This window comes from Mus caroli, unplaced genomic scaffold (genome assembly GCF_978045245.1).
Source record: "Mus caroli unplaced genomic scaffold, Mus_caroli_1 scaffold_6, whole genome shotgun sequence".
NCBI classification, from domain to species: domain Eukaryota; kingdom Metazoa; phylum Chordata; class Mammalia; order Rodentia; family Muridae; genus Mus; species Mus caroli.
Window position 1 is genome coordinate 1,405,437 of NW_028227261.1, and position 22,599 is coordinate 1,428,035.

The 22,599-nt window shown below is 52.9% G+C and overlaps 1 protein-coding gene across 1 annotated transcript; it reads right to left on the bottom strand.

Moving 5' to 3' along the window:
- Positions 1 to 1,574: 1,574 nt before the first annotated feature.
- Ttc34 (tetratricopeptide repeat domain 34) lies at positions 1,575 to 18,132 on the bottom strand. The gene is made up of 8 exons (XM_021161146.3): positions 17,319 to 18,132; positions 12,485 to 13,289; positions 10,743 to 10,968; positions 9,389 to 9,593; positions 8,174 to 8,340; positions 7,467 to 7,737; positions 6,576 to 6,790; positions 1,575 to 3,705 (listed from the first exon to the last, which is right to left on the bottom strand). The coding sequence occupies exons 1-8, from the start codon at positions 18,091 to 18,093 to the stop codon at positions 3,178 to 3,180; spliced, it is 3,192 nt and encodes a 1,063-aa protein (XP_021016805.2). The 5' UTR covers positions 18,094 to 18,132; the 3' UTR covers positions 1,575 to 3,177.
- Between the last annotated feature and the right edge of the window lie 4,467 nt (positions 18,133 to 22,599).

Below are 22,599 nucleotides of genomic sequence, written 5' to 3' on the forward strand. Positions count from 1 at the left end.
CCCACATCCAGGGTGGTTCCTCCCTCTTTAGTTGAACCTTTCTGGAAATACTCTTGCCAACACACTCAGAGACGTATCTCCGTCCGAGGTGATTCCAAATCCAGGCAAGTTGATACTGATTAACCAGCAAAGAGGGATTTGTCATGAAAATTTTGCAAACTCAATGTCAGGCATAAGAAGTGGTTAAGCTTCACCGGAGAGGGGCTGGGCAGCTTGAGTCGGGGAGCTGTTTCCTGAGCAGAGAGGGGCAGCTGATGTCTGGTGGCTGCCTTAGAACTTTGCAGTCTGTGGTGTATGAGTTAGCACAAAGGAGACACACTAACTCCCTAAGAGTGAGTAGCTCTCTGTATAAACTGATGCTACGGCGTGGCTTCTGCTGCTGCCTTTGTAGATGTCTCCTCCTGCCTACACAAGTAGGAAGGCTGTCTGGTCAGTTAGCCTCAAGGACGCTCTTGTCCCTGACTTGCCCGGCATGGAGATTCTATGTGTGGGATATTCTGGCCTCGTGAGTTTTTTCTTTCTTTGCTTGTTTTCTATTCCAGTTCCTAGGATTGAGCTCAGGTCCTGTGCTTGTACAAGAAGCACTTTACTGACTGAAGTGTTACCCTGCCCCGTTACTGAGTTCTTATAAGAAAAACTAGGGCATTGAGCAAGAACTGGACTCTGAAACTTGGAATGGGCACATCTGAATGGGCTGAGGTGAGGACCCCCATTCCTTCAAGTGCATTTGGGGACACTAGCCTTTCTCGCTTGAAAATGCTATGGTCAGTCAGTGCTAAAAGACCTGGCTTTAGGCCCTTAGCAGGTCAGTTTTTGGGAATCCCTGAGTACAAATAAAGACCAAGTTGGGCCCTCGAGGCTGTGGGTCACACACTGTGACACCTCCAGGAGTTCTGGGATGGCAGGTGGGAGCAGAGACTAGGGTCATAGCCAACTGGGCACACAGATCCCCTGATGATGACTCTCTTGTATCTGATCACACACTGCTGGAAGTGACCCACAGTTTGCTTTGTGAAAGCTGCACTCCATGGTCGACAATAAACTAGAGACACTGGGACTACGCAAGGGCTGGACACCTGCCCTTGGGACACACGGCTTGGGTTGTTTCCACTCCAGCCAAGCATGGAAGGAGGAACTGGATGGTTGTGGGTAGGCTTTGGGGGGCTGCAAGGAGGTAGATGGGTTTGCAGAGTGTGAGCTCTAGATGGTGGGGGCCAGCAGCCCTGGACATGTCCTGTAGCTAGGGTGAAATGCCTCATACCTCAGCTAGGGTGAAATGCACAGCTTCTAGAACCCTCCACCACAGTCTCCAGGCTGCTGGGGTACCTGGTCTAGCCTGGGATTCTTCCATGAGACAGTGTGTAGGCTGAGCGGCTTGACCAGCTAAGACTCATCTCCATCTTCAGGGATTAGAGGTCTGTGGTCAGGACAGAGGTGGTGGTGAGGAGACGGTGCACTTCACTGAGACAAAATCCTACAGGCTGGGAACCTTATCAAGTGAGATTTATTTCTCATGGCTGTGGAGGTAGAACTCCAAGGAGGAGCCCTGGTAGGTATGTGGGGACGGGCCTGCATCCTGGTTTGTAGGTGGCACTCCCCGACTCCGTTCTCATACATGGGTGGGCTGAAGTACCTTCAAAGCCACAGACCCCAATCTTTAGGGCTCCATCATCACAACCTAACTCCTCCCCACCCACAAGACCCACATTCTGGCAACATCCCATCAGTAGTGGGGTCTCAATGCATGGATTTTTGGGAACCTATTCAGACCACAGCAAGGTGCCAGATCAGTGGCAGAGAGAGCAAGTGAGCTAAGACCTCGGGAGACCACGAGGTGCTGGATGATGCCCCTGGTAGCTGGGAGGAGCTCTGCCAGATCTGAGTTCCTTCATGTTTAGAATGTCAAGGCTGAGGCATCCTGGAAGGAATAGGCATGACAGGGTACCTTAGGCTGAAAGCCAGCAAAGGCACAGGATGTGGAGGGCACACCCAGGTGACAACTGCTTGACCTTGGTGCTGCTGGATGTCCACAGGTGTCTGCAGTGCCAAGGGACACCCAGGTGGAGAGATGGACATGAGGTGGGTGAAAGGGTAACCCGGTGGAGACATGCACCAGACTATCCTAGAGATTATGGTGGGGAAGGGTGGCAGGAACCAGGGTGTGCCTCACAGAAGAGCCTTTCTGGGCCCTCCTGTGGAATACACGGAGGCATAGCTTGCCAGGTCTCAGGTATTACAGCAGTGGGGAGGAGGGCTCCCGCACCATGGAGGGATGTCAGGGCAGGTGAGAAGGCTTTCATAAGAAGGGACTGCTAATCCTATCCAGTCACTTCATCACTACCTGGGGATGGGCAGGCTCAGGAATCCTGTATCTGAGCTGGGGGGGTTGGTTTGTGTAGGTCAGACGGTGGGTTTCAACGGTGCTAAAAGGACTGCAGGAGGAAGGGGCAGAGAAGGCAGCCTGGGGCAAAGGGAAGTCTCAGACCCCACTCTCATCTTCACTGTAGAAGCTAAGGAAGAGGTTTGCCATGTCATGCCAAGCAGTCCTGTCCATTGTGAGTGCATGAAGTGCTCCAGCCCGGCCCCTGTGACAGACAGCTTTGGTGATGGTGGTAGTGAAGGTGACAGGCTGGAGCCCCCCTGGCAGAGATCGAGACTGGATGGGAAGTTTGCCCACATAAAGCTATCTCAGCTCAGATGCACCAAAACACACGCTGACACTTTGGACAGTAGGCTGAGTGGAAGCCTGAGGTCTCTCGGCCTTATGAGGGAAGGGGCTGCCTGGGCTGTGCTTGCTGGCATGGGCACTGGGTCCCTGGAGGATGACCAGGCAAGGTCAGTTCCACACAGGCAGCCAGGAATCTGGAGCAATCTAGGCCTGCTTTAAGCAGCCTCCTTCCCCAGAAAGGGCTCCTTGGGCCAGCGACTCTCCCGCTAGGCCGTGAGGTGCTAACCCTGACCTTGCCCATGTCCCAGGTATAAGCAGAGTACTGAGGCTGCCCACTGCAGTGGGGCTGTGAGCCACCCAGGCCAGCTGCTCTGTATACGCAGGAAGTTTCTCCTCTAATCCCACAGCAAAGGACAGGCAAGGGTGGCCAGCGGAGAGAACCACTCTTGGATCTGGGGAGCCAGGCGCATCCTAGATGAGAAGTGGTACTGGTAGAGGAGTCAAGCAGGTTAGTGTAGTCTGCAGCCAGAGGTGGCCACCTTGCGAGTTCTCAGCTTCAGTTTCTTTAGCCCACTGTGGCTGGGGTCCACCAGGAGTCCATTCTGGACTGCTGTCCAGGCCTCCTCAAAGTGCTGCTCCTCTAGACAGCGCTGGCCATGGATCAAGAACACACTGGCTGTCATGGCCTGGCCTGGTTGCTCCAACAGGCTGTTTTGAGCCTGGGCTGGTGCCAGGGCCAAAGCCTGGGTAAAGGCCCCTGCGGCTCCATCCTTATCCCCCAGGCTCAGAAGCAGGCGACCCTGGGTGCAGAAATCTTCCGACCGTCTTGGCAGGTCACTGTCCTCTGCAGGGTGCTGCAGCACCCGGTCCAGGTCCCTGAGTGCCCTGTCATACTCCTGCAGCTGGGTCAAGCAGGCCACTCGGACACGTAGATAGTAAGGATTGTTGCCTCCGGCCAGGATGGCCAAAGAACAGTAGCTCAGTGCCTGCCCTGGATTCCCTAAATCCAAGATGTTGCTTGCTTCCTTGGCAGCTGTCTGTGAAGGGGACACAGGGAAAGAGCTCAGAGTTAAGTCTCTGGACATAGTCAGCCTCTGCTGGTGTCTGGTCCCCTCCCTGTGCAGAAGACACCCACACTCTGGAGGCCTGGTCATGGATAGGGGTAAGGGACTGGCTTCCTCCTGTGACTGAGGGCTGGGGCTGGCCCAGTATGTCCACCTCCCCATAGTCCCTGAAGGCAACGTTGTTTCCGGAGCAGACAGGTTTGCACCCGAAGTTGCTAAACATTTTCATCTCCTCCTCCCTGATCCTGTTTCTCTAGGCCACTATGAAGGCAGGCAACTTCATCTCAGCATAAATTCGTTAGACTCACAGAATTCCTCCTCTGCTCAATAACCTACAACGGTTCCACAGAACCTGAGACGGGCCTCTGGGTCCCTCCCTCCCCCTTTTAACTGCATCCAGTCTCACAGCATACACCACCATAAACTCTTAAAGCCTTCAGAGGCAGGTAAAGCTCCGAGCATCCCGGGCAGAGTCACTCCTAAAGGGAGAAAACACCACAGTCTCCCAACACTAGACTGAAGGCTCCCATGGAGGACTCAAGGCTCTGAGGCTCGCACAAGAGCACCCGCTTTTCTTGTTCCCTGCTGTGTGACCTCGCAAGAGCCTCTTGCCCTCCTTGCTGCATGGTCCACGTGGCTGCTGGGTACAGATAGAAGGGATTCAAAAGCTTAAAAAAAAAATGCTTAAACACAGACCCAGCCTCTCAAGCTCTGAGCTCCGCTCCGCCCAGCTCGGGGAGGGACAACAGCTCTGCAAACGCAGGCGCAGTACATAAGGACCACGCTGGGGGCGGAGAGGCGGGGTAGTGAGACTGCCTCGTGGCAGGAAGCCAGAAAGGTCACTTCCGGGTTGGCCCCTGTTGCTGGGCAACCGAAAGCTGCCTTGCCAAACCCAGCCCCTGGTGTCTAAGACCCGCCCGCCCCCCCGCCCCCTTAGGCCTTTGGATTTCGCCAGTGTTTTCCTGATTCTCTTCTTGGAGTTCGGGAAGCTCCCAAGCGCTCCACCTCAAGTTCCCTTTCCCTGCTTTAGCTCCAGGACTGCCCCCTCCCGGACCTCAGGAACTCAGGGTTCTCCAGTCCTAGAGCTTTGGGATCAGGATTCCCCTCCCGACCCTTTTGAAGTTTCAGGATCTCACTTCCCCACCCCACTCCAGTTCTGGGACTCCTATCTGGCACCAGGACCTCAAAGACAACCCTAGCCCCACTCAGGACTCCCTAGGTCCTGAACCTGCGTAAGCTTGTGGACTCTTGCCCACCTTCCCTGGATGTTCAGACACTTTATCTTACCCCTTTCTCTTAGTTCACAAGCCATGTCCCTGGCCCTCCCTTCTTAGAGGCTTTAATCCTTAGAACTCTATATTACAGAACACTATTCTATAGAGTTCATAGCCTACAGCCTAGACGTTCCCCTCGGTTCAACTCCAGCCAGTACCACAGTCCTGTTTGCCTTTCCCAGGCAGCAGGTCCTTTGCTTTAGGAAGCATTCAACACGGTTCAGCCGACTCTCCTGTTTCAGCCACTCTCTGATAGGCCCTTTTCCATGTCACGTGACTGGCAGAACTCCGAACAACTGACAGGAAGGCATTTGGAGTAACACTTGTCTTGCCCCATGTCAACTCTTGACTTGGTTCCCTCTGACCCCAAGGCCTAAAGCCTGGACCTGTTAGCATTCCTTCTAGGCTCCACCCCACAGTTACCTGGTATGATGGTTTGTATATGCTCCGCCCAGGGCACTATTAGAAGGTGTGGCCCTGTTGGAGTAGGTGTGTCACTGTGGTGGTGGACTTGAAGACCCTCATCCTAGCTGCCTAGAAGCCAGTATTCTGCTAGCAGCCTTCAGATGAAGATGTAGAACTCTCAGCTTCTCCTGTACCATGCCTGCCTGGATGCTGCCATGTTCCCGCCTTGATGATAATGGACTGAACCTCTGAATCTGTAAGTCAGCCCCAATTAAATGTCTTTTACGAGGTTGCCTTTCAGAGGTCCTGAGTTCAATTCCCAGCAACCACATGGTGGCTCACAACCATCTGTAATAGGATCAGAAGACCTCTTCTGGCATATCTGAAGACAGCAACAGTGTACTCACTCACATTTAAAAAAAAAAAAAAGAGTTGCCTTGGTCAGGGTGTTTGTTCACAGCAGTAAAACCCTAACTAAGACACCTGGCAACATACAGGTGTGCCCGACTCAGTATAAAGAGAGCTGTTTGCCCCCTCCTCACTCTCTTACTCTCTTCCCTTCTGTCTCTTCTGTCCCCATTCCCCTCCCCCCTCCACATCTTCATGGCCTCTCTCCTCTCTCTCTCTCTCTCTCTCTCTCTCTCTCCTCCCTCAATTTCCCTCCCCATCCCCTAAATAAACTCTATTTCATAATATATTTCATACCATCATATGGCTGGTACCTCAGGAGGAAGGGATGTCTCCACATGGGCCCCCAGAGGTACCCCCTTCCACCTCCCACCAGTACCGTGCCTCTATAAGCATATCCAGGTTTTTTCTTTCTTTTTATAAAACACAACAGGACCTATATGCCCTGATCTGGGTCCTGGGGTGGGCCTTGTACCAGGACGAGGTTCCTCAGCCCCAGTTACCTGTGGCTTGCATGCACAGCAAAGAAACAGGGATAGTATTTCCAGAGATCTTCCTTGGCCAGGTCCAGGGCTTCTTACTCTATCTCATCCCAAACCCAAGAAAGCCGGCTAGCATCAAGAAGGGAAGGGCTGCCTGGGGTGAGTGTGGAAGCCAGCTAGCATCAAGAAGGGAAGGGCTGCCTGGGGTGAGTGTGGATCTGGGGCTCCTGGTGCTGGGGCAAGGTCAGCATAGGGCTTGTGGACTAATACATACCTGCGCAAGACTCTGCCGCTCTGGGGAGTCAAGGAGGCGTAACAGGAAGCCAAGGTCCTGAGTATCTCTCTCTGCCAGGCACTGCAAGCCATGGGCAGCAGCTGACACATCTCCTTTTTTAAGCTGGAGCAAGCCTCGCCGGGCCTGGGCAGCCTCTGATGATGGGGTGAGGTGTAGTGCTTCTTGCAAGTGGGTGCCGGCCTCCTGATACTTGCCTGTGGGGACCAGGGAAAGATGTTCAATGAGTGTAGGTGTGGCTGGGATGGAGGCATGCCCAGGAAGGCAGGCATCTAGCCCCAGGGAGCTACTCTGATGTCCCCTACTCTGTCTTGGGTGGAGTCCAGTTGATGGGTGCAGACTTAGCTCAGGTAATAGTAGAGCTGAGAGGTAGCCCACCCCCCTGAAGTCTTTGGAGGGCAAAGGTAGGTTTCAGAGAGCGTCCCTTCAAACAAGGGCGACAGAGACCCACATGGCACAAGTGGATGTACAAATCCTTCTTGGGGTCTTCCCTCTGCCAGCAGAGGGATGTGACTTGAAAAACCAGAGGGTAAACCCAGGCAGTGGTAGGACACACCTTTAACCCCAGCATTCAGGAGGCAGGGACAGGTGATTTTCTAAGTTTGAGGCCAGACTGGTCTACAGAGCAAGTTTCAGGACAGCCAAAGCCGGACACAACACACAGAGAAACCCCGTCTCAAAAAAATATATCAACCAACGAAACAAACAAACAAACAGAGAAATCCAGAGTTGCCATTCCACAGGCCCCACAGGGGTTGGAGGATTTGGAGTGTTAGAAGCCATAGTTCAGAGTCCCTTCTCCACTTCACAGGGAGAAACACTAAGGGTTGGGAATGTGGCCCAGAGACCCATGTCCCCTGCCCTTACACATACCCAGTCCTGTAAGGATGTCTGTGAGAAGCAGGTGCCAATTGGGCTGTGTAGCATTTATTCTAATCAGTGCCTTCCCCATGGCAAGGAGGCCTTGGGTGTCCTCTTCCCTGAGGGGCACCCCAGTGTTCAGACACTGGTTCAGGAGGACCCGGCAGCGAGTGTACAGGCCCTGGGTGAGGGGCAACTGAACTTCTGTCTTCAGGGAGAGAATCTCTGGGGTAACAGTGCCCGGGTCAAGCTTCAGGGCAGAGACCATGTCATCCATAGCTTCCTGCAAGGAAGGAGAGCCCATGAGTGTCGGAGTGGGATGGATCATTCCCTCCCCAGGAGACTCAGAAAGTCGGTCCCATCCAGCTTTCTACCTTCTCTGCTCCGACTATCCATGGCCTACCCACCGCCCACATTCACTGTGGAAATATTTAAGATCCACTAGCTGCCCCCAGGGCTTGCACACCTATCCACACACACTGAGGTATTGGAGCATGAAAGGCAGGATTACTCAAAGGTGGATCTGTGGGAATGTGGCTTTTGATCCCTGCAAGTGCTTGTAGCGGGGTGGAGGGTGGGAGAACATGGAGTCCCAATGTACACCCTGAGGGCTGGAAGGCCTGATCTTGCTCACCCTCCTTCAGGAGAGGAGGAAGGCAGCACCATGGTCTCCCTCACTCCTGCTTGCCCAGCCCCAGGTGGGGAGGATGGGCTGGCACCTGCAGCTGGTCCAGGGCCAGATGCACGAGAGCTCGTCCACACAGAGCTTTCACATTTCCTGGTTCCTCCCGAAGTATGGCGTTGAAATCAAACATGGCTGTCTTCTTCTGACCCAGGAGCCCGTAACAGCGGGCTCGGACAAGGAGGGACTCACTGGCTCCACTCCCTGAAGGAAGAAAATGTGGTCAGGCACAGCTTTGGCTGGCTCTCTTGTCCTGGGTCCCATCTAGTGCTCAACCTTGGTGGGCATGGGGATGTAAGGTCCACCCTGGGGAGCAACCACCCCACTGGGTACAGAGACAGAGCCAGGTAGCCAGGGTTAATGGCCACAGGGCAAGAGAAACCCAACCAGGACAGCTGAAGCCTGGGAGTACTGGCAGATGGTTGGGGTGTTCAAGAAAAGTCTATGGCTCTGTTTTGGGGGGAGTAGGCAGGGGTTGAGTAGGACATGTTAGGCCAGGGTAGAAGCACAGAGTAGGTACAGTATGAGGCTCAAGGTGGGCTGCAGTTCCTAGTGAACTCTGGGAAGGAACTCTGAAGGAAGAAAATGTGGTCAGGCACAGCTTGACTACCAAACAGAATGCTTCCTCCAGAGTCCTTCTGTATATCTGTCTGGTGTTCCCCCAGGGAACCACACAGTGAACTCAGGAATCAGTTCACTAACCACTTCCCTCCCATGGGCTCTCTTCCACTTACTCTGAGGAGGAGCAGTGGAGAGATGCCAGTACAAGTCACCTCAATCGGCATGATCACACTACCCCCAGCCCTGGCCATGTCACTGTCCAGGGACTTGTATGTGCACCATGGCACTCACACACTGAGTCACTCCAGCACACCCAGGGCAGGCCTGCTGCAACCCAGATGGGATGGCTTGGCAATGTATGGAGGGCAGGTGTGACCATACAGAACCTGTCACTACTGTGAAAGGTTCAGGGGAGCCAAGGTCTGGCCTACACCTCAGCATGGAGCATGCAGTGGAGGGCAGTCCAGGAGCAGGGCAGTGTCTCAGTTAGCCCAGGCCCTTCTGAAGCCTTGGTATGTTTATGGACAGCCAGGAGTTCCAATACTAGGTACTCTTGGTGAATGGTCCCATCTTGTCCACACCCTGGAGGCTCCAGGGTGCAGGATATTGAGAAGCAAGCTTGTTCACAAATCCCACGTGCCCCATGCACCTGGCACAGGATTGGACCTCTGAGGCTGATGGGGGTTCCTACCTGCAGCAAAGATGGCCAAAGAGAGATAGGCGATGGCTTCCCTGGTGTGGGCCTCGCTGTCTGACCCACCTGGCCGAGCCCGCAGAATGCTTAATGCCCGTGTATGGCAGTGGTCTTGCAGCAGCTGCAGGTCCTCATGATGGAAGATGTCCAGCATGTGCTGGAGGCAGGCAGTGTCTCCAGACTGGGCTACCTTCTTTACTAGCTGTGGATGTGAGATCAGAGTCATTGCAGTCCTCTCCACAGGCCCGCCCCCTTTTCTTCCTATCCATGCCTGGCTCTGTTTCTACAAGCCTGGAGTTTATTCTGAGCCCTGGAAAGTTTTCCATGAATTGCAGCCCCAGCCACTTAAGCCTTTGAAGGTGTGTTTGTCTCCATCTACTGTGCCTCCTCCAACAAGGACAGGGATGAAGGGAGCAAGGAAGCGCTGGGCAGAGCAAAAGCCCAATCTGCAAAGTGACCAGGTGGGGTGGGACTCTCCTTTCCCTGAGTCGCCTGGGTGGAGACCCCACTCCAACATGCTGATCCAAGGAAGGCTCGAACAACAAGCCTGTGCAAGGGACCTTCAGAACAGCATGTGACGGGAACTCAGAAGGTGTAGTCCAAGAGCCAAGGGTCTTACAGGCTCTAGCTAGGTGTCCTCAGGCAGACACAATCTCCTCCCTCCATGACTTCTGTCTGGGAGATGAAACATTGTTTCTCATGGGCCTGGTACAGACTCCCTTCCCTGCTAGAAAGAGATTGGTTGGTTCTAGGGTGATCTTTCTACCTACTTGTCTGCCCAGGGGATCAAGATTCCAGCTAGGGCAGAGAAGAACAAAGAGGCTGGCTGGTCCTTCAGCCCAGACTTTGAGGCCTGAAATCCCCCAGAAACAGGACTTCAGTGAAAACAGAAAGCCCTACTACACCTAAGTCAGGTTCTAAACTCCCCATTCCAGGGGAGGGTTCTCAGAGGCTGGCAAGCAGAGTCAGGGGTCTTGTGAAACCCATACTTCTATCCCAGGCTAAGTTATGTTCAAGTCCAGCTTATCTGGGAGGATTGAGTAAGAACTCAGTCTATGAAGCATTAGTTCTTGGCCACTTTCCATTATACCACAGCCAAAGCAAATCAGAAGCAACTAGTGTAAGCAGGAACCTCCCAGGTCCCAGGGACCTCAGCCAATTCCCTAGACAATTTACAAAAGCAGGCACAGATGAGGAAGCTGAGGGTCAGAGAGGCAAGGGCTGGATACAGGTGTGAAGTGGGTCCTACCTTTTCCACAAGGCCACATGTATCTGGGGCCACAGGATACATAGTGTCCCCTGCAATGCTGTGTTCATTCCTCCCTGCACCAGCCCACCTAGGTCGACTCACCTGGTTGGCATCATAGCAGAAGCCCCTCCGCAGCTGAAGTAGGGCCAGCCGCACCAGCACAGGGGCTGCCTGGGGCCTCTGGGAAAGAGCCACCAGCAAGGATTTGTGAGCATCATCCAGACGGCCCAAGCGGTACAGGGCATCAGCCGCCAAGAGGCAGGAAGTCTCGTCCTCTGCATCCATCCCAATTAACAGCATGGCCAGCTGGTAAACACCATAGGCATCCCTATGAAGAGGGGGGCTCAGTGTGGGACAGGCCTTTTTCTACATCCCCTCCATTGAGGTCAGGGCTCAGGTGAACCTTGTTCCCATCCATGCCTATAGTCTGGGTAGCTCCTTTCCCAATGAGCTGCAGAGGGACCATCACATCACCTCTGTCCAGATTCCTAACCTGCTCCTTCACTCTCTCTCCCTGCTCCTCCTACCATCCCATGGGGCAGACACTACACAGAAGTAGGCACCAAATCTGCCTGAGGACCCCAGCAGACTCCACTTCAGTTTCCTTTTTTGTAAACACAAGAATCGATGGTTTAGCTTTGCTGGGTTCATCACAAAGAAACATAACAGCAATTCACACCAGGGCAGAGGAAGCTCATGGGGAGGTGTGGGGTGTGGACTGACAGTGGTGGGGGAGGGATAGGCAGCTGGAGGTGCACACACCAGGCAGCAGTGTGTCACGTGTGTCTGGAAGGGGAGGGGAGGCAGCAATTGAAATCAAAGACCCTTCCTTGGAGCTGCCCACTGAGCCAGAGCTACACCTGTCCCCTCTTTAAGACAAAGCGTTCTAGAGACAAGGTGTCACAAAATCATTTAGCAACAAAGAGAAACTTAAAACTCATTATCTACTGCAGGTGGGACTAGCTACAGCTTCAGCAAAAACTCTGTATTTTGAGACATGCACAAAAAGAAACAACCAGAACTATACACGGCAGGGAACTAATGTTCAAGGATTTTGTTTTTTCCATTTAAAAAGGAAAAAGTGTGTGTGCTAGTGGTGGGGAGAGGGCAGAGAGGTGCCTCAGTGGTTAAAAGGACTTTCCCAGAAGACTGGGGTTCGATTCCCAGCATCCACTTGGTGACCACAATTGTAATTCCCAAGAGCTGACACCCTCTTCTGGCTTTTGCTGGCACTGCACACATGTGATACAAATACAATCCAGCAAATAAAAAAAAATTAAAAAAAAATAAAACAAGAAAATTATTTTGAACATTGTGTGTGAGAGCATGTGTGAGTATGTACGTATATGAGGGCAAGTGCCCTTGAAGGCCAGAGGCATGGAATTCCTCTGAAGCTGGAGTTATAGGCTGAGGTGAGCTACGTAAGGCAGGCTGCTGGAAACTAGGCTATCAGCACTCACGCTTAACTGTTAAGCCATTTCTCCTGCCTCCTGCCCCTTTCGATTTTGACTTTCTGGTTTGTTTGCATTTTGTGCTTTTGAGACAAAGTCTCACTCTGTATGTAGCCCAGGCAGGCCTGGAATTCACTGTGGAGCTCAGGCTGTCCTCCTGCACCAATCTTCCAAGTGCTGGGATTGCAGGTGTGAGCCAACACCTCCAGCTTGTTCCTAACTTTAAGGGGAGAACGCCCGCAGGGCACCACTTTCTGAGACCCAGGATCCTGAGATCTCAGCCCTGGATCCAGATCCCGAACTTGGCATAGGGAAGCCATCTAGCGGATCCCAGCGCAAATATCAGACTCTCCTTGCTAGCTTCTCCACCTCCGGCGCGGCGCAGGTTCTCACCCCTCCTGCGCCTGCGCAGCCTTCCCCGCGTAGCTCGGCGAGCGCCGCAGCATCTTGCGGCCCTCCTCCCGCAGCACGGTCAGCAGCAGCCCACGCTGGTTCCAGGGCACGTAGGCCTTGGCGATCAGCAGCGCCTCCTCCGGTCGCAGCCGGCAGGCGGTGACATAGTCCAGCGCGCCCAGGAAGGCGCTACCCGCCAGCACGCGTAGCAGCCCTCGGCCGCACAGCGCGCGCACGCAGCCTCCCGCGTGCGGCGCCGCGCGCTCCACCACTGCCTGGAAGTCCTCGCGCGCGCGCCGCGCATCCCCCGCGTGCAGCGCGCAGAAGCCGCGCAGCGCTAGCAGCGGCGCGTGCTCTCCGGTGCGGTCCCCCGCGCGCTCCCCCGGACGCCTGGGACGGAGGAGGCGCTCACACTGCGCGCGAGCCCCCGCCACGTCCCCGGCCAGCAGCAGGCACTCGGCCAGTCGGATGCCCAGCGCTGGTCGCTGTCGGGCAGGTGCCACGCGAAGCAGGACGCGGAGCGCGCGCGTCACGGGAACCAAGAGCTCGCGGTCTGCATCCCGGCGCAGCTCGCGGCTTCGCACAGCCTCCAGGAAGCGGGCAAAGCCCAGGCCCGCGGCCTCCTGCGCCTGTGTCTGCAGGCGTTCGCGGTCCTCCGCGGACAGCAGGGCCTGGAACTGCTTCCGTGCGCCGGCGGGGCTCTCGCGGAAGGCCTCCTGTAGGTCCCGCAGCATGTCCCCAGCTGGTCCATCCTGGAAGAAGGTGGCGGCCGCGCGGGTGATCAGCAGGGCCGCCAGGTGCTCGCCTAGGGACAGAAACAGGTGTGAGCCTGACTTCCTACAGCTCTCTATGTCAGCTCAGGGCATCTCTCCAAAGTCTGCTAGAATCCAGGGCTCCAGAGAACCACAAGGATGACTCTGAGCCCATGGGCACCCAGAGAGTGATGCTACAGGACTTGTGCCAGCACCACAGCCAGCAGCTCCCGGTGCCACTCAGCATTGCTCCCTCAGAGTGACTCTTGTAGGCATCACCTCTCGGCTCAAATGGAAGTTTATTTATATTCCTTTCTGCCCTGACTTTTAGTGATGGGCTTTAGTTTCCTTTTCAGGGATGTAGCCCCACCCAGCCCATTCTGTGAAGCTGGGGTTCCGACTCTGATTTTTTAGGGTCACCAGTCCTGGACGTTTTTGCTGTTTTGCCTTCTTGGAACTCAGCACTTGTCTGTAGGAAACAGAGACAGTTAGAGGGTCCAGAAAGGAAGCACTTCAGTTATCTGAAGTCCTTACCGGAAGCCCGAAGAGTGGGTGGACTAGGTGTCTGCCCCCTCCACATTGTTAAGTGGAGAGTTACAGTTATGGACACTCCCCAGGGTCTGAGGATGGGTGTGGGGAGGACACTGCCACATCCCGGAGGCCAGCGAAACAACAAGCAACCGGTTTGCACAGACTGGTTGAGAAACCCACCACCACCAGTGTTCCCTGCCCAGTCCTGGTGGCAGAAGCCAAGGGTGAACACAAAACATTGTGAACCAAAGGTCAGCCGCGGAAGCAGCAGAGGCCCCCAGCAACTGCTAACATCACACCCATGTCTCTGTTCAAGAATACAGCCACACAATACATTTCTTAATGGCCCTGCAAGCCAGTAAGGCTGTAGCCATTTTTCTTCGGTTTTGCATATCACAGAATCTCTATTTTATTTTAAATTTTGCTGGCTCTTCTCCAGTCTCTACAACTTTTCTCTACAACTGACTTTTTTCATTATTATTTTACTTCTCAGCTAATTTCCATTTTGGGGTGGTGGTGGTGCTGGATATCAAACCCTGCTCTGTGTACACATTAGGCAAACACTTAACCACTGAGTTATATATCCCAGCTGGTACTTTTTAAATTGTACACCAGACATTTGAGCGATGCTTCATAAAGACTCTGGATTTAGTTCTGTGCTTCAGGTGAGGGCTGAACTTTATTTTAGTAACTGGTGTCACACGCCTTTAATCCCAGCACTTGGGAGGCAGAGGCAGGCGGATTTCTGAGTTTGAGGCCAGCCTGGTCTACAAAGTGAGCGTTGTCTAGACTCAAACTTCAAATTCTGTCTTCAGAAGCAAATTCTCTTTTTAGTTCCTGAAGCTGCCACCTGATGCTTTACACAGACCATCTTGTTTCTCCTGCCTGTGTTCAGTCCAGCAGTCAGCCATAGGTTTATGTTTAGATTTTGGAGTTCATCCCTTCTGTAACCGTTCAGGACTTTGCTTCCCAGCTTCCCATTTTATTCAGCCCCGAACACTCTGACATCTTCTCAAGTCAGGAAAACCATGACTTTAATTGTACACATGACTGTACAGAAGAAAAATCACCAACCTGCAGTCTCACCTCATATAGCCCCAGTTTTATGCATTCAGGCAGTGACCATCCAACACTTTCAGGCACTGGCTTTTGGTATTTTGTCCAAATTAGGAGGTTGTTGCCTGAGGGGCAGGTGCCCTGTCAGATTAGCTGATCTTTCCCAGGACCAGATCTGCTGTTAGTCTTAGCAGTTTTGACAGCCTGGGTCTTCTAAAGTGCTATTTCACCGTTTTAATTTTCATTTTTTTCTGGGGTTCACTAATTTTCTTTCCAATCGGCTGTGTCCAAAGGAAATACTTTTCCATTGTGTTAATTTGCCTCCATTGCGTTACCATGGTGATGACGATTTCCCACAGTTTTTGCTCGCTATCTGTGTTTTCTCTTTGGGGAAAAGTTTTCCCCCCACTTCCTTTATTCATTTGCCTTGCTGATATGTGGGAATTCCACAAATACTTTGCATATGGTTGTATTTTCTGCCATTGTATGTTTTAAAAACATTCTCCTCTCTGAGAATTGTCCTTTCATCTTTGTACAGGTATGTGGGAAAAACTTTAAAATTTTAATTTTATTGGGAGGCAGAGGCAGGCAGATTTCTGAGTTTGATGCAAGCCTGGTCTACAAAGTGAGTTCCAGGACGCCAGGGCTATGCAGAGCAACCCTGTCTTGTGTCTTTTAAAAATAAATAAATAAATTTATTTATTTTATTTATATGAGTACACTATAACTGTTTTCAGACATGCCAGAAATGCATCAGATCCAGTTACAGATGGTTGTGAGCAACCATGTGGTTGCTGGAAATTGAACTCAGGACCTCTTAACTGCTGAGCCATCTCTCCTGCCCCTACTTTTGTATATTAAAAAAAATACTTAGCCCCAACTTTGTATCTTTTAAAAATATTTATTATTATTAATTTTGAGGGAGATAGGGTTTCTATATGCAGCTCTGTATGTCCTGACACTCATTCTGTAGACCAGGATAGCCTCAAACTCTGAGATATGCCTGCCTCTGCCTCCCAAGCCTTGGGCCTAAAGGTGGGCACCACCCTGTCCAGCTGTCCTATATGATGTAATACACTTTTGCCTGCCTGGCTGTCCTGTATGATGTAATGCACTTTGGCCTGCCCGGCTGTCCTGTATGATGATGTAATGCACTTTTGCCTACCTGGCAGTCCTATATGGTGTAATACACTTTTGCCTGCCTGGCTGTCCTATATGATGATGTAATGCACTTTTGCCTGCCCGGCTGTCCTATATGGTGTAATGCAGTTTTGCCTGCCTGGCTGTCCTATATGATGATGTAATGCACTTTGGCCTGCCTGGCTGTCCTATATGATGATGTAATGCACTTTTGCCTACCTGATGCATCAGAGTCAAGACCTGGGGCTTTCCAGTTCTCTCCAGCTGATTCCTCCTTTTACCTTGCTGGTGTCCAGGTCCCTGGGAACCCTGCCACTCAACAGATACTTTGTCTCTCTTACCACAACTCAACAAAGGAGCTTTGTGTACTGGCCCCTTGGTGCCCTGTGAGACCCTCTGGACAGCTGACCACAGACTGAAATCCACAAAACCCGGCAAACAGAAAGGAACCTTCTCTTTATAATTTGGTTATCTTAGGTGTTTTGCTATTGTAAGAGAAAGCAGGTAGCACAGGGTTACTGCCCCAGCCAACCCCTCTGCAGTCAAGTCTTCAAGGCTAACTCTTTAAATCACTCGCCGTCCTCCGTTAGTTAACTATGTCCACAGTCCTGCTACAAATGACTCAGTGGGCTCTCACACTGCAACACTTCCTCCCAGGTAAAGGCCATGGTCTCCTGGTGAGAGTACAAGGACCCTTGATAGATGGCTCTGGTCTGGACCATCCCTCCAGCTTCCCAGCCTCCTCTTTGTTTCTTAGCCTCCCAACCTTTCCAGCTCCTGTCCTGTTCCTCCAGTCTCTGCTTTCCTACTCCCTCAGTCTCCCCCCAGCCTTCTAGGTCCCAGCAGGTCTAGCCCCCTTCTGGCTCCCGAATCACAGTCCATACATAACAGCGGAAGAAGCAGGCTCACATCAGTTTGAAAACGCTCTTGTGGTTTTAAGAGTAAGATCCAGACACTTCCAGGCCCTGGCCTGCTGCCACCTCTTTCCCTTCAACCACCGTGACTATTTGGTGGCAAGGACATTTCAAGCTTTCTTCCCAAGGGCATTGGTATATGGTTTCTTATGCGTGGACTATGAAAAGCCACCTATGCTGGGAAGCCTTCCCTGACTGACAGCCAGATTTGCGCCTTGCATTTAGTAAGGCAAGACTTTGTTTGCTCCTTTTTTTGGGCTCCATGTCTTTTCACTGTGGTGTCCCCAGCTCCGCCCCAGCTCCGCCCAGCTCCGCCCCCAACCCCGCCCCAACCCTAGTCCCAGACCTAGCTCTGGTCCCACCATAGGCAGGTTTTAGCTGTGACTGGAGCGGCTGTCGCCATGGCTCTTGGAGAATGTGACTTGTAAGTCACTCTCCTACCTTGGGGTCTACTCCCCGTTGAGTCAGGCTGAAGGTCTCGGCTGCATGCCGCCCTGCAATCCTCAAACCGGCCTCTGCGAAGCAGAGCTTCCGGTGACATGGCACCCATCCAGCTGCCTCTGGGGTCCAGGGCCTCTAGTAGTCCCCGGCAGTTGGTCTCTTGCTGGCTGGCGCTGGTTTTCGGGTGTCCTGAGAGGTAGTTCTGGAGGCAGCCAAGCAACTTGGGAAGGTAGGGCTGCTGGTGGCTACGAATGAAGGCCACTGTCCGGGCTGCGCTGGAGGCAAAGTTCTGAAGATAGGCCGCTATGCCCTCTCTGGTCTGGTCCACAGACAGAACCCAGGCCAGGGCACGTGTCAGCTGAAGCTCCAGGGCCTGCTTGGAGTGTGCATCCAGCAGAGTGTTACAGCGCTGCACCACTTCCACGTGACGCCCTTGGGCCAGCAGGCCAGCCAAAAGGTACAGGACAGTGGCAGGGTGATCCGGGCAAATGGCACCGAGGAAGGCAGAGGCCAGTGGCCCAGTCAGGGAGACCACCGTCATGCCATCCCAGTGGATAGCAGGGATCTGACTGTCCCCACAACACCAGGACTCCAGGGTGGCCACCACAGGTGCCCCTGGCGACTCAGCCAGAAGAGCCTGTACATGCCGCACAGCTGAAGGCGCATGGCAGCTGAAGGCGGCCAGATAGAAGGCTGTGGCTAAGGGCAGCTCCTCCAGGGCCAGGTGCTTGTCCCCCTCCTGGCAGAGGCAGGCCACGAGCTCCTGAGCTGACATCACGGTCTCAGTCCCCACTGACCCATGTTTGGTCTTCCTGGGTACCTGCAGGAAGGGAATTGAAGTTAGTGTCCGAATTGTCATGTTCAGCTTGAGCTTGACTCCAGAGTCCTCAGAATCTGTGCAGACCCTGGTGTGTGGAACCTGAGACCTGGCCACTGAAGAGATATTAGTGGCACTCTCTCAGCAGGCAGGCTCCATAGCTGGGCGTGGGCTCTGCTAGAATGTAAGGAGCCGTCCTCACATTCGCCATTATAAGATGGCACTGACACCTGTGTTCTAAGTAGTAAACAAACCATCTGCACATGCGCTGGGGTAGTTTCCCACCCCATGTGCTCTGCCTTTCCCGTGATGACAACTCTGGCTGATGGGCTGCAGCCAATCAGGGAGTGACACGTCCGAGGCGGAGGACAGTCCTCCATAAAAGGGAGGGGGCTCCGCTTCTCTCTCTCTCTCTCTGGCTCTCTTCTCCACTGGCTCCTGATGGGGTAAGCAATAAAGCTTGTGCCGCAGAAGATTCCGGTTGCCCTGAGTGTGTTCTTACCAGGGGGAACAAAAGCGGCGGGCAACAAATGGTGCCGAAACCCGGGACTACTACATCACGGGGAAGGAGCGGTTAATGAAGTGTTCCCGGAAAACAGACTGTTGAGAAGGATCCGGTGTGGATTCAGAACTCTTCAGCTGGGGAACGGATGCGCGTTCGTTACAGCTTTACAAGGTATGTCTGGTCTTGAACTTTCTCTAGTGTTAAAAGCCCTTTTATTTCTTTTCACATGTCAACAAGTGGTTAAGGCAGGGTGGAGAATTCTGAATGAAATTCAAGACAGTCTATCAGAAGTAAAGCGGGGAGAGAGAGCAGGAAAAAAGAGAAAGCATGGCGTGCGAAATAAGTATACAGGCCTTTCCACGGGTCTTGAACCCAAGGAAAAGTTAATGTCAGGGAAGAATACCTGGGGAGAGATTAGAAGGAAAGAGGAGAAAAAACAAAGGAAAAAAGAAAAGTTAATGTCAGGGAAAAATACCTGGGGAGAGATTAGAAGGAAAGAGGAGAAAAGAGATGAGTTTAAAGAGCCAGTTCTTAGTAGCTGTGAATCAGATAAAAAAATTAGCCCTTCTGAGAAAACAGACTTGGAGGAGGGAGCAGCTCATTATGAGAGAGAAATGCGAGCTTATAGGTCAAGAAAAAAGCCAAAAGCGGCTGGCAAAGGCCAGCTTGCTGCTCGGCCTCAGGGCAGTCGGTTCAAAGTCATAGTGCACCTCCGCCCTATGCGAAGCCCCCACCCTGCGTAGTACATCAGCCCTGCGCAGAGAGACAGTGCGCAGACTCGTTCATTCCAAGAGAGAAACAAAGGAAGATGCAACAGGCATTTCCGGTCTTTGAAAGAGCTGAGGGTGGGTATGTTCACGCTCCGGTAGATTATACACAGATTAAAGAGCTTGCCGAATCGGTTCGTAAATATGGAGCCAATGCTAATTTCACCTTGGTGCAGTTAGGCAGGCTTGCTGGCGAGGCATTAACTCCTGCCGATTGGCAAATGATTGCAAAAGCCGCTCTCCCCAGTGCGGGCAAATATATGGAATGGAGAGCTCTATGGCAAGAGGCTGCACAAACGCAGGCCCGAGCAAATGCTGCCGCTTTGACTCCAGAGCAGAGAGATTGGACCTTTGACCTGTTAACGGGTCAGGGAGCTTATACCGCTGATCAAACAAATTATCACTGGGGAGCTTATGCCCAAATTTCCTCCACGGCTATTAAGGCCTGGAAGGTGCTCTCTCGAACAGGTGAAGCCACTGGACAATTAACAAAGATACAGTGGCTGAACGTCATTGTTCAGAGCCAGATAGGCCCAAAGAGATGGTTAAATGGAAAGATGTTTTAAATAACAAATGGAAAGGCCCGGATCCTATTTTGATAAGATCCAGGGGAGCTGTTTGTGTTTTTCTACAGAATGAAGACAACCCATTTTGGATACCAGAAAGACTCACCCGAAAAATCCAGACTGACCAAGGGAATACTGATGTCCCTCGTCTTGGTGATGTCCAGTGCGATAACAACAAAGGGAGAGCAGCGTTGGGAGATACAGAATTGGACGGCTAAATTTGAACAGACCCTTTGAAAATTGAGACTTGCCCCACGCACTTGGACCTGTCCCTGACCTAAGGACTATCTTTTCAACATTTTCCTTCTTTAAAGAATGGGTGGGGGTGGAATTATTTGGAGCTGTTCTTTGCTGTGGATTAGTGTTGCTTCTCTGATTGGTCTGTAAGCTTAAGGCCCAAATTAGGAGAGACATGGTGGTTATTTCCCAGGCGCTTGCAGCACTAGAACATGGTGCTTCCCCTGATATATGGTTATCTATGCTTAAGCAATAGGTCGCTGGCCACTCAGCTCTTGCACCCCACGAGGCTAGTCTCATTGCACGGGATAGAGTGAGTGTGCTTCAGCAGCCCGAGAGAGTTGCACGGCTAAGCACTGCAGTAGAAGGGCTCTGTGGCATTTATGAGCCTATTCTAGGGAGACATGTCATCTTTCAAGAAGGTTGAGTGTCCAAGTGTCCTTCCCCCAGGAAAAACGACACGGGAGCGGACCAAGACCCCTTCAGGTGATGAGCCTGGGAGGAGGTTTTGTGTAAAGCCCCTATTTTACACACTGGGGATTTGACCTCTATCTCCACTCTCATTATTATGGGTGGCCTATTGCTCTTAAATAAAAGAAAAGGGGGAGATGTAAGGAGCCGTCCTCACATTCGCCATTATAAGATGGCACTGACACCTGTGTTCTAAGTAGTAAACAAACCATCTGCACATGCGCTGGGGTAGTTTCCCACCCCATGTGCTCTGCCTTTCCCGTGATGACAACTCTGGCTGATGGGCTGCAGCCAATCAGGGAGTGACACGTCCGAGGCGGAGGACAGTCCTCCATAAAAGGGAGGGGGCTCCGCTTCTCTCTCTCTCTCTCTGGCTCTCTTCTCCACTGGCTCCTGATGGGGTAAGCAATAAAGCTTGTGCCGCAGAAGATTCCGGTTGCCCTGAGTGTGTTCTTACCAGGGGGAACAAAAGCGGCGGGCAACACTAGAACCTGTCACGTTGGGTTTCAAGTTACTCTTCTCTTGAGCCTTGGTTTCCTCTCGTGTCTAGTGGGATGGGACCCTGCCTACTCAGGTCAGCCTAAGAGGGTTTTGGTGTTCAAGTTGGGGGGCTGGACTGAATGCTAAGAGATCAGGGGCCAGGGCAGGCTCTGAGACACCTGGCTCCATCTACCTCCAGGAAAAAAGTGTCTCAGAACTCCAACCCAGCAGTACACCCCCACTCACCTGCTCATGCCTGGGTGATGCAGGCTGAGGGTTAAGGTCAAGAAGTGCCTGCCAGGTCTGGAGCAGGGTGGAGAGCACTACCAGACAACCCACGGTGGGGAGCACTACCAGACCAATCCGTGGTGGGGAGCACTACCAGACTACCCATGGTGGGGAGCACTACCAGACCAATCCATGGTGGGGAGCACTATCAGACAACCCATGGTGGGGAGCACTACCAGACCAATCCGTGGTGGGGAGCACTACCAGACTACCCATGGTGAGGAGCACTACCAGACCAATCCATGGTGGGGAGCACTACCAGACAACCCATGGTGGGGAGCACTACCAGACCAATCCGTGGTGGGGAGCACTACCAGACCAATCCGTGGTGGGGAGCACTACCAGACCAATCCATGGTGGGGAGCACTACCAGACTACCCATGGTGGGGAGCACAATCAGACAACCCATGGTGGGGAGCACTACCAGACCAATCCATGGTGGGGAGCACTACCAGACCAATCCGTGGTTGGGGAGCACTACCAGACTACCCATGGTGGGGAGCACAGCCAGACAACCCATGGTGGGGAGCACTACCAGACCAATCCATGGTGGGGAGCACTACCAGACTACCCATGGTGGGGAGCACAATCAGACAACCCATGGTGGGGAGCACTACCAGACCAGTCCATGGTGGGAAGCACAAACAACCCATAATCAGCTCAGAGAAAGACTCTAGAACAAGTCTGTCTTCTAACCCTGCCCTCTGACCCCAGGAACTACTCTTGGCCCCAACAAGCCCTTCGTGACAGACACATATACATATGCCTACCCTGCTCACACTCACAAGCTGAACCAGCCAGGCCTGGACATGGAAAGGCTCTGATGACTCAAATTCCTTATTAGGTCCCGGATTGGGGGTGGTGGGTGAAGCTGCTGGTCAGCCCCAGGGGCTCTGGGCCTTTAGAGACAGAGGCCCAGCACAGTAGACACAGAACAGGCAAGGCCAGTTTCCAGGGAGAGTGTCAACATCCCAAAGCTGCCTGGCTGCTCAGCTATGCCCTCTAGTGGCCAGACCTGCTCAGGCAGCGGGGAGGGCAAGGGGAAGGTTTAACTGGGCTTCATGGGGCAGCCTTGGAGGAGAGAATCTAAGTCTCGGAGGAGGGAGGCTCAGGATTGTACAGTGCCTGGGTTTTGGGTGAACTGTTTGTT

What these genes read in the sequence shown, in the direction of transcription:
- Ttc34 (XM_021161146.3), bottom strand. Translation starts at nt 18,093, where the DNA reads ATGTCAGCTCAGGAGCTCGTGGCCTGCCTCTGCCAGGAGGGGGACAAG. An exon ending in AACGGGGAGTAGACCCCAAG is followed by an intron (nt 13,290 to 17,318) that starts GTAGGAGAGTGA and finishes TTCTGTCCCTAG; the next exon opens with GCGAGCACCTGGCGGCCCTG. An exon ending in TCTGCTATGATGCCAACCAG is followed by an intron (nt 9,594 to 10,742) that starts GTGAGTCGACCT and finishes TCACATCCACAG; the next exon opens with CTAGTAAAGAAGGTAGCCCA.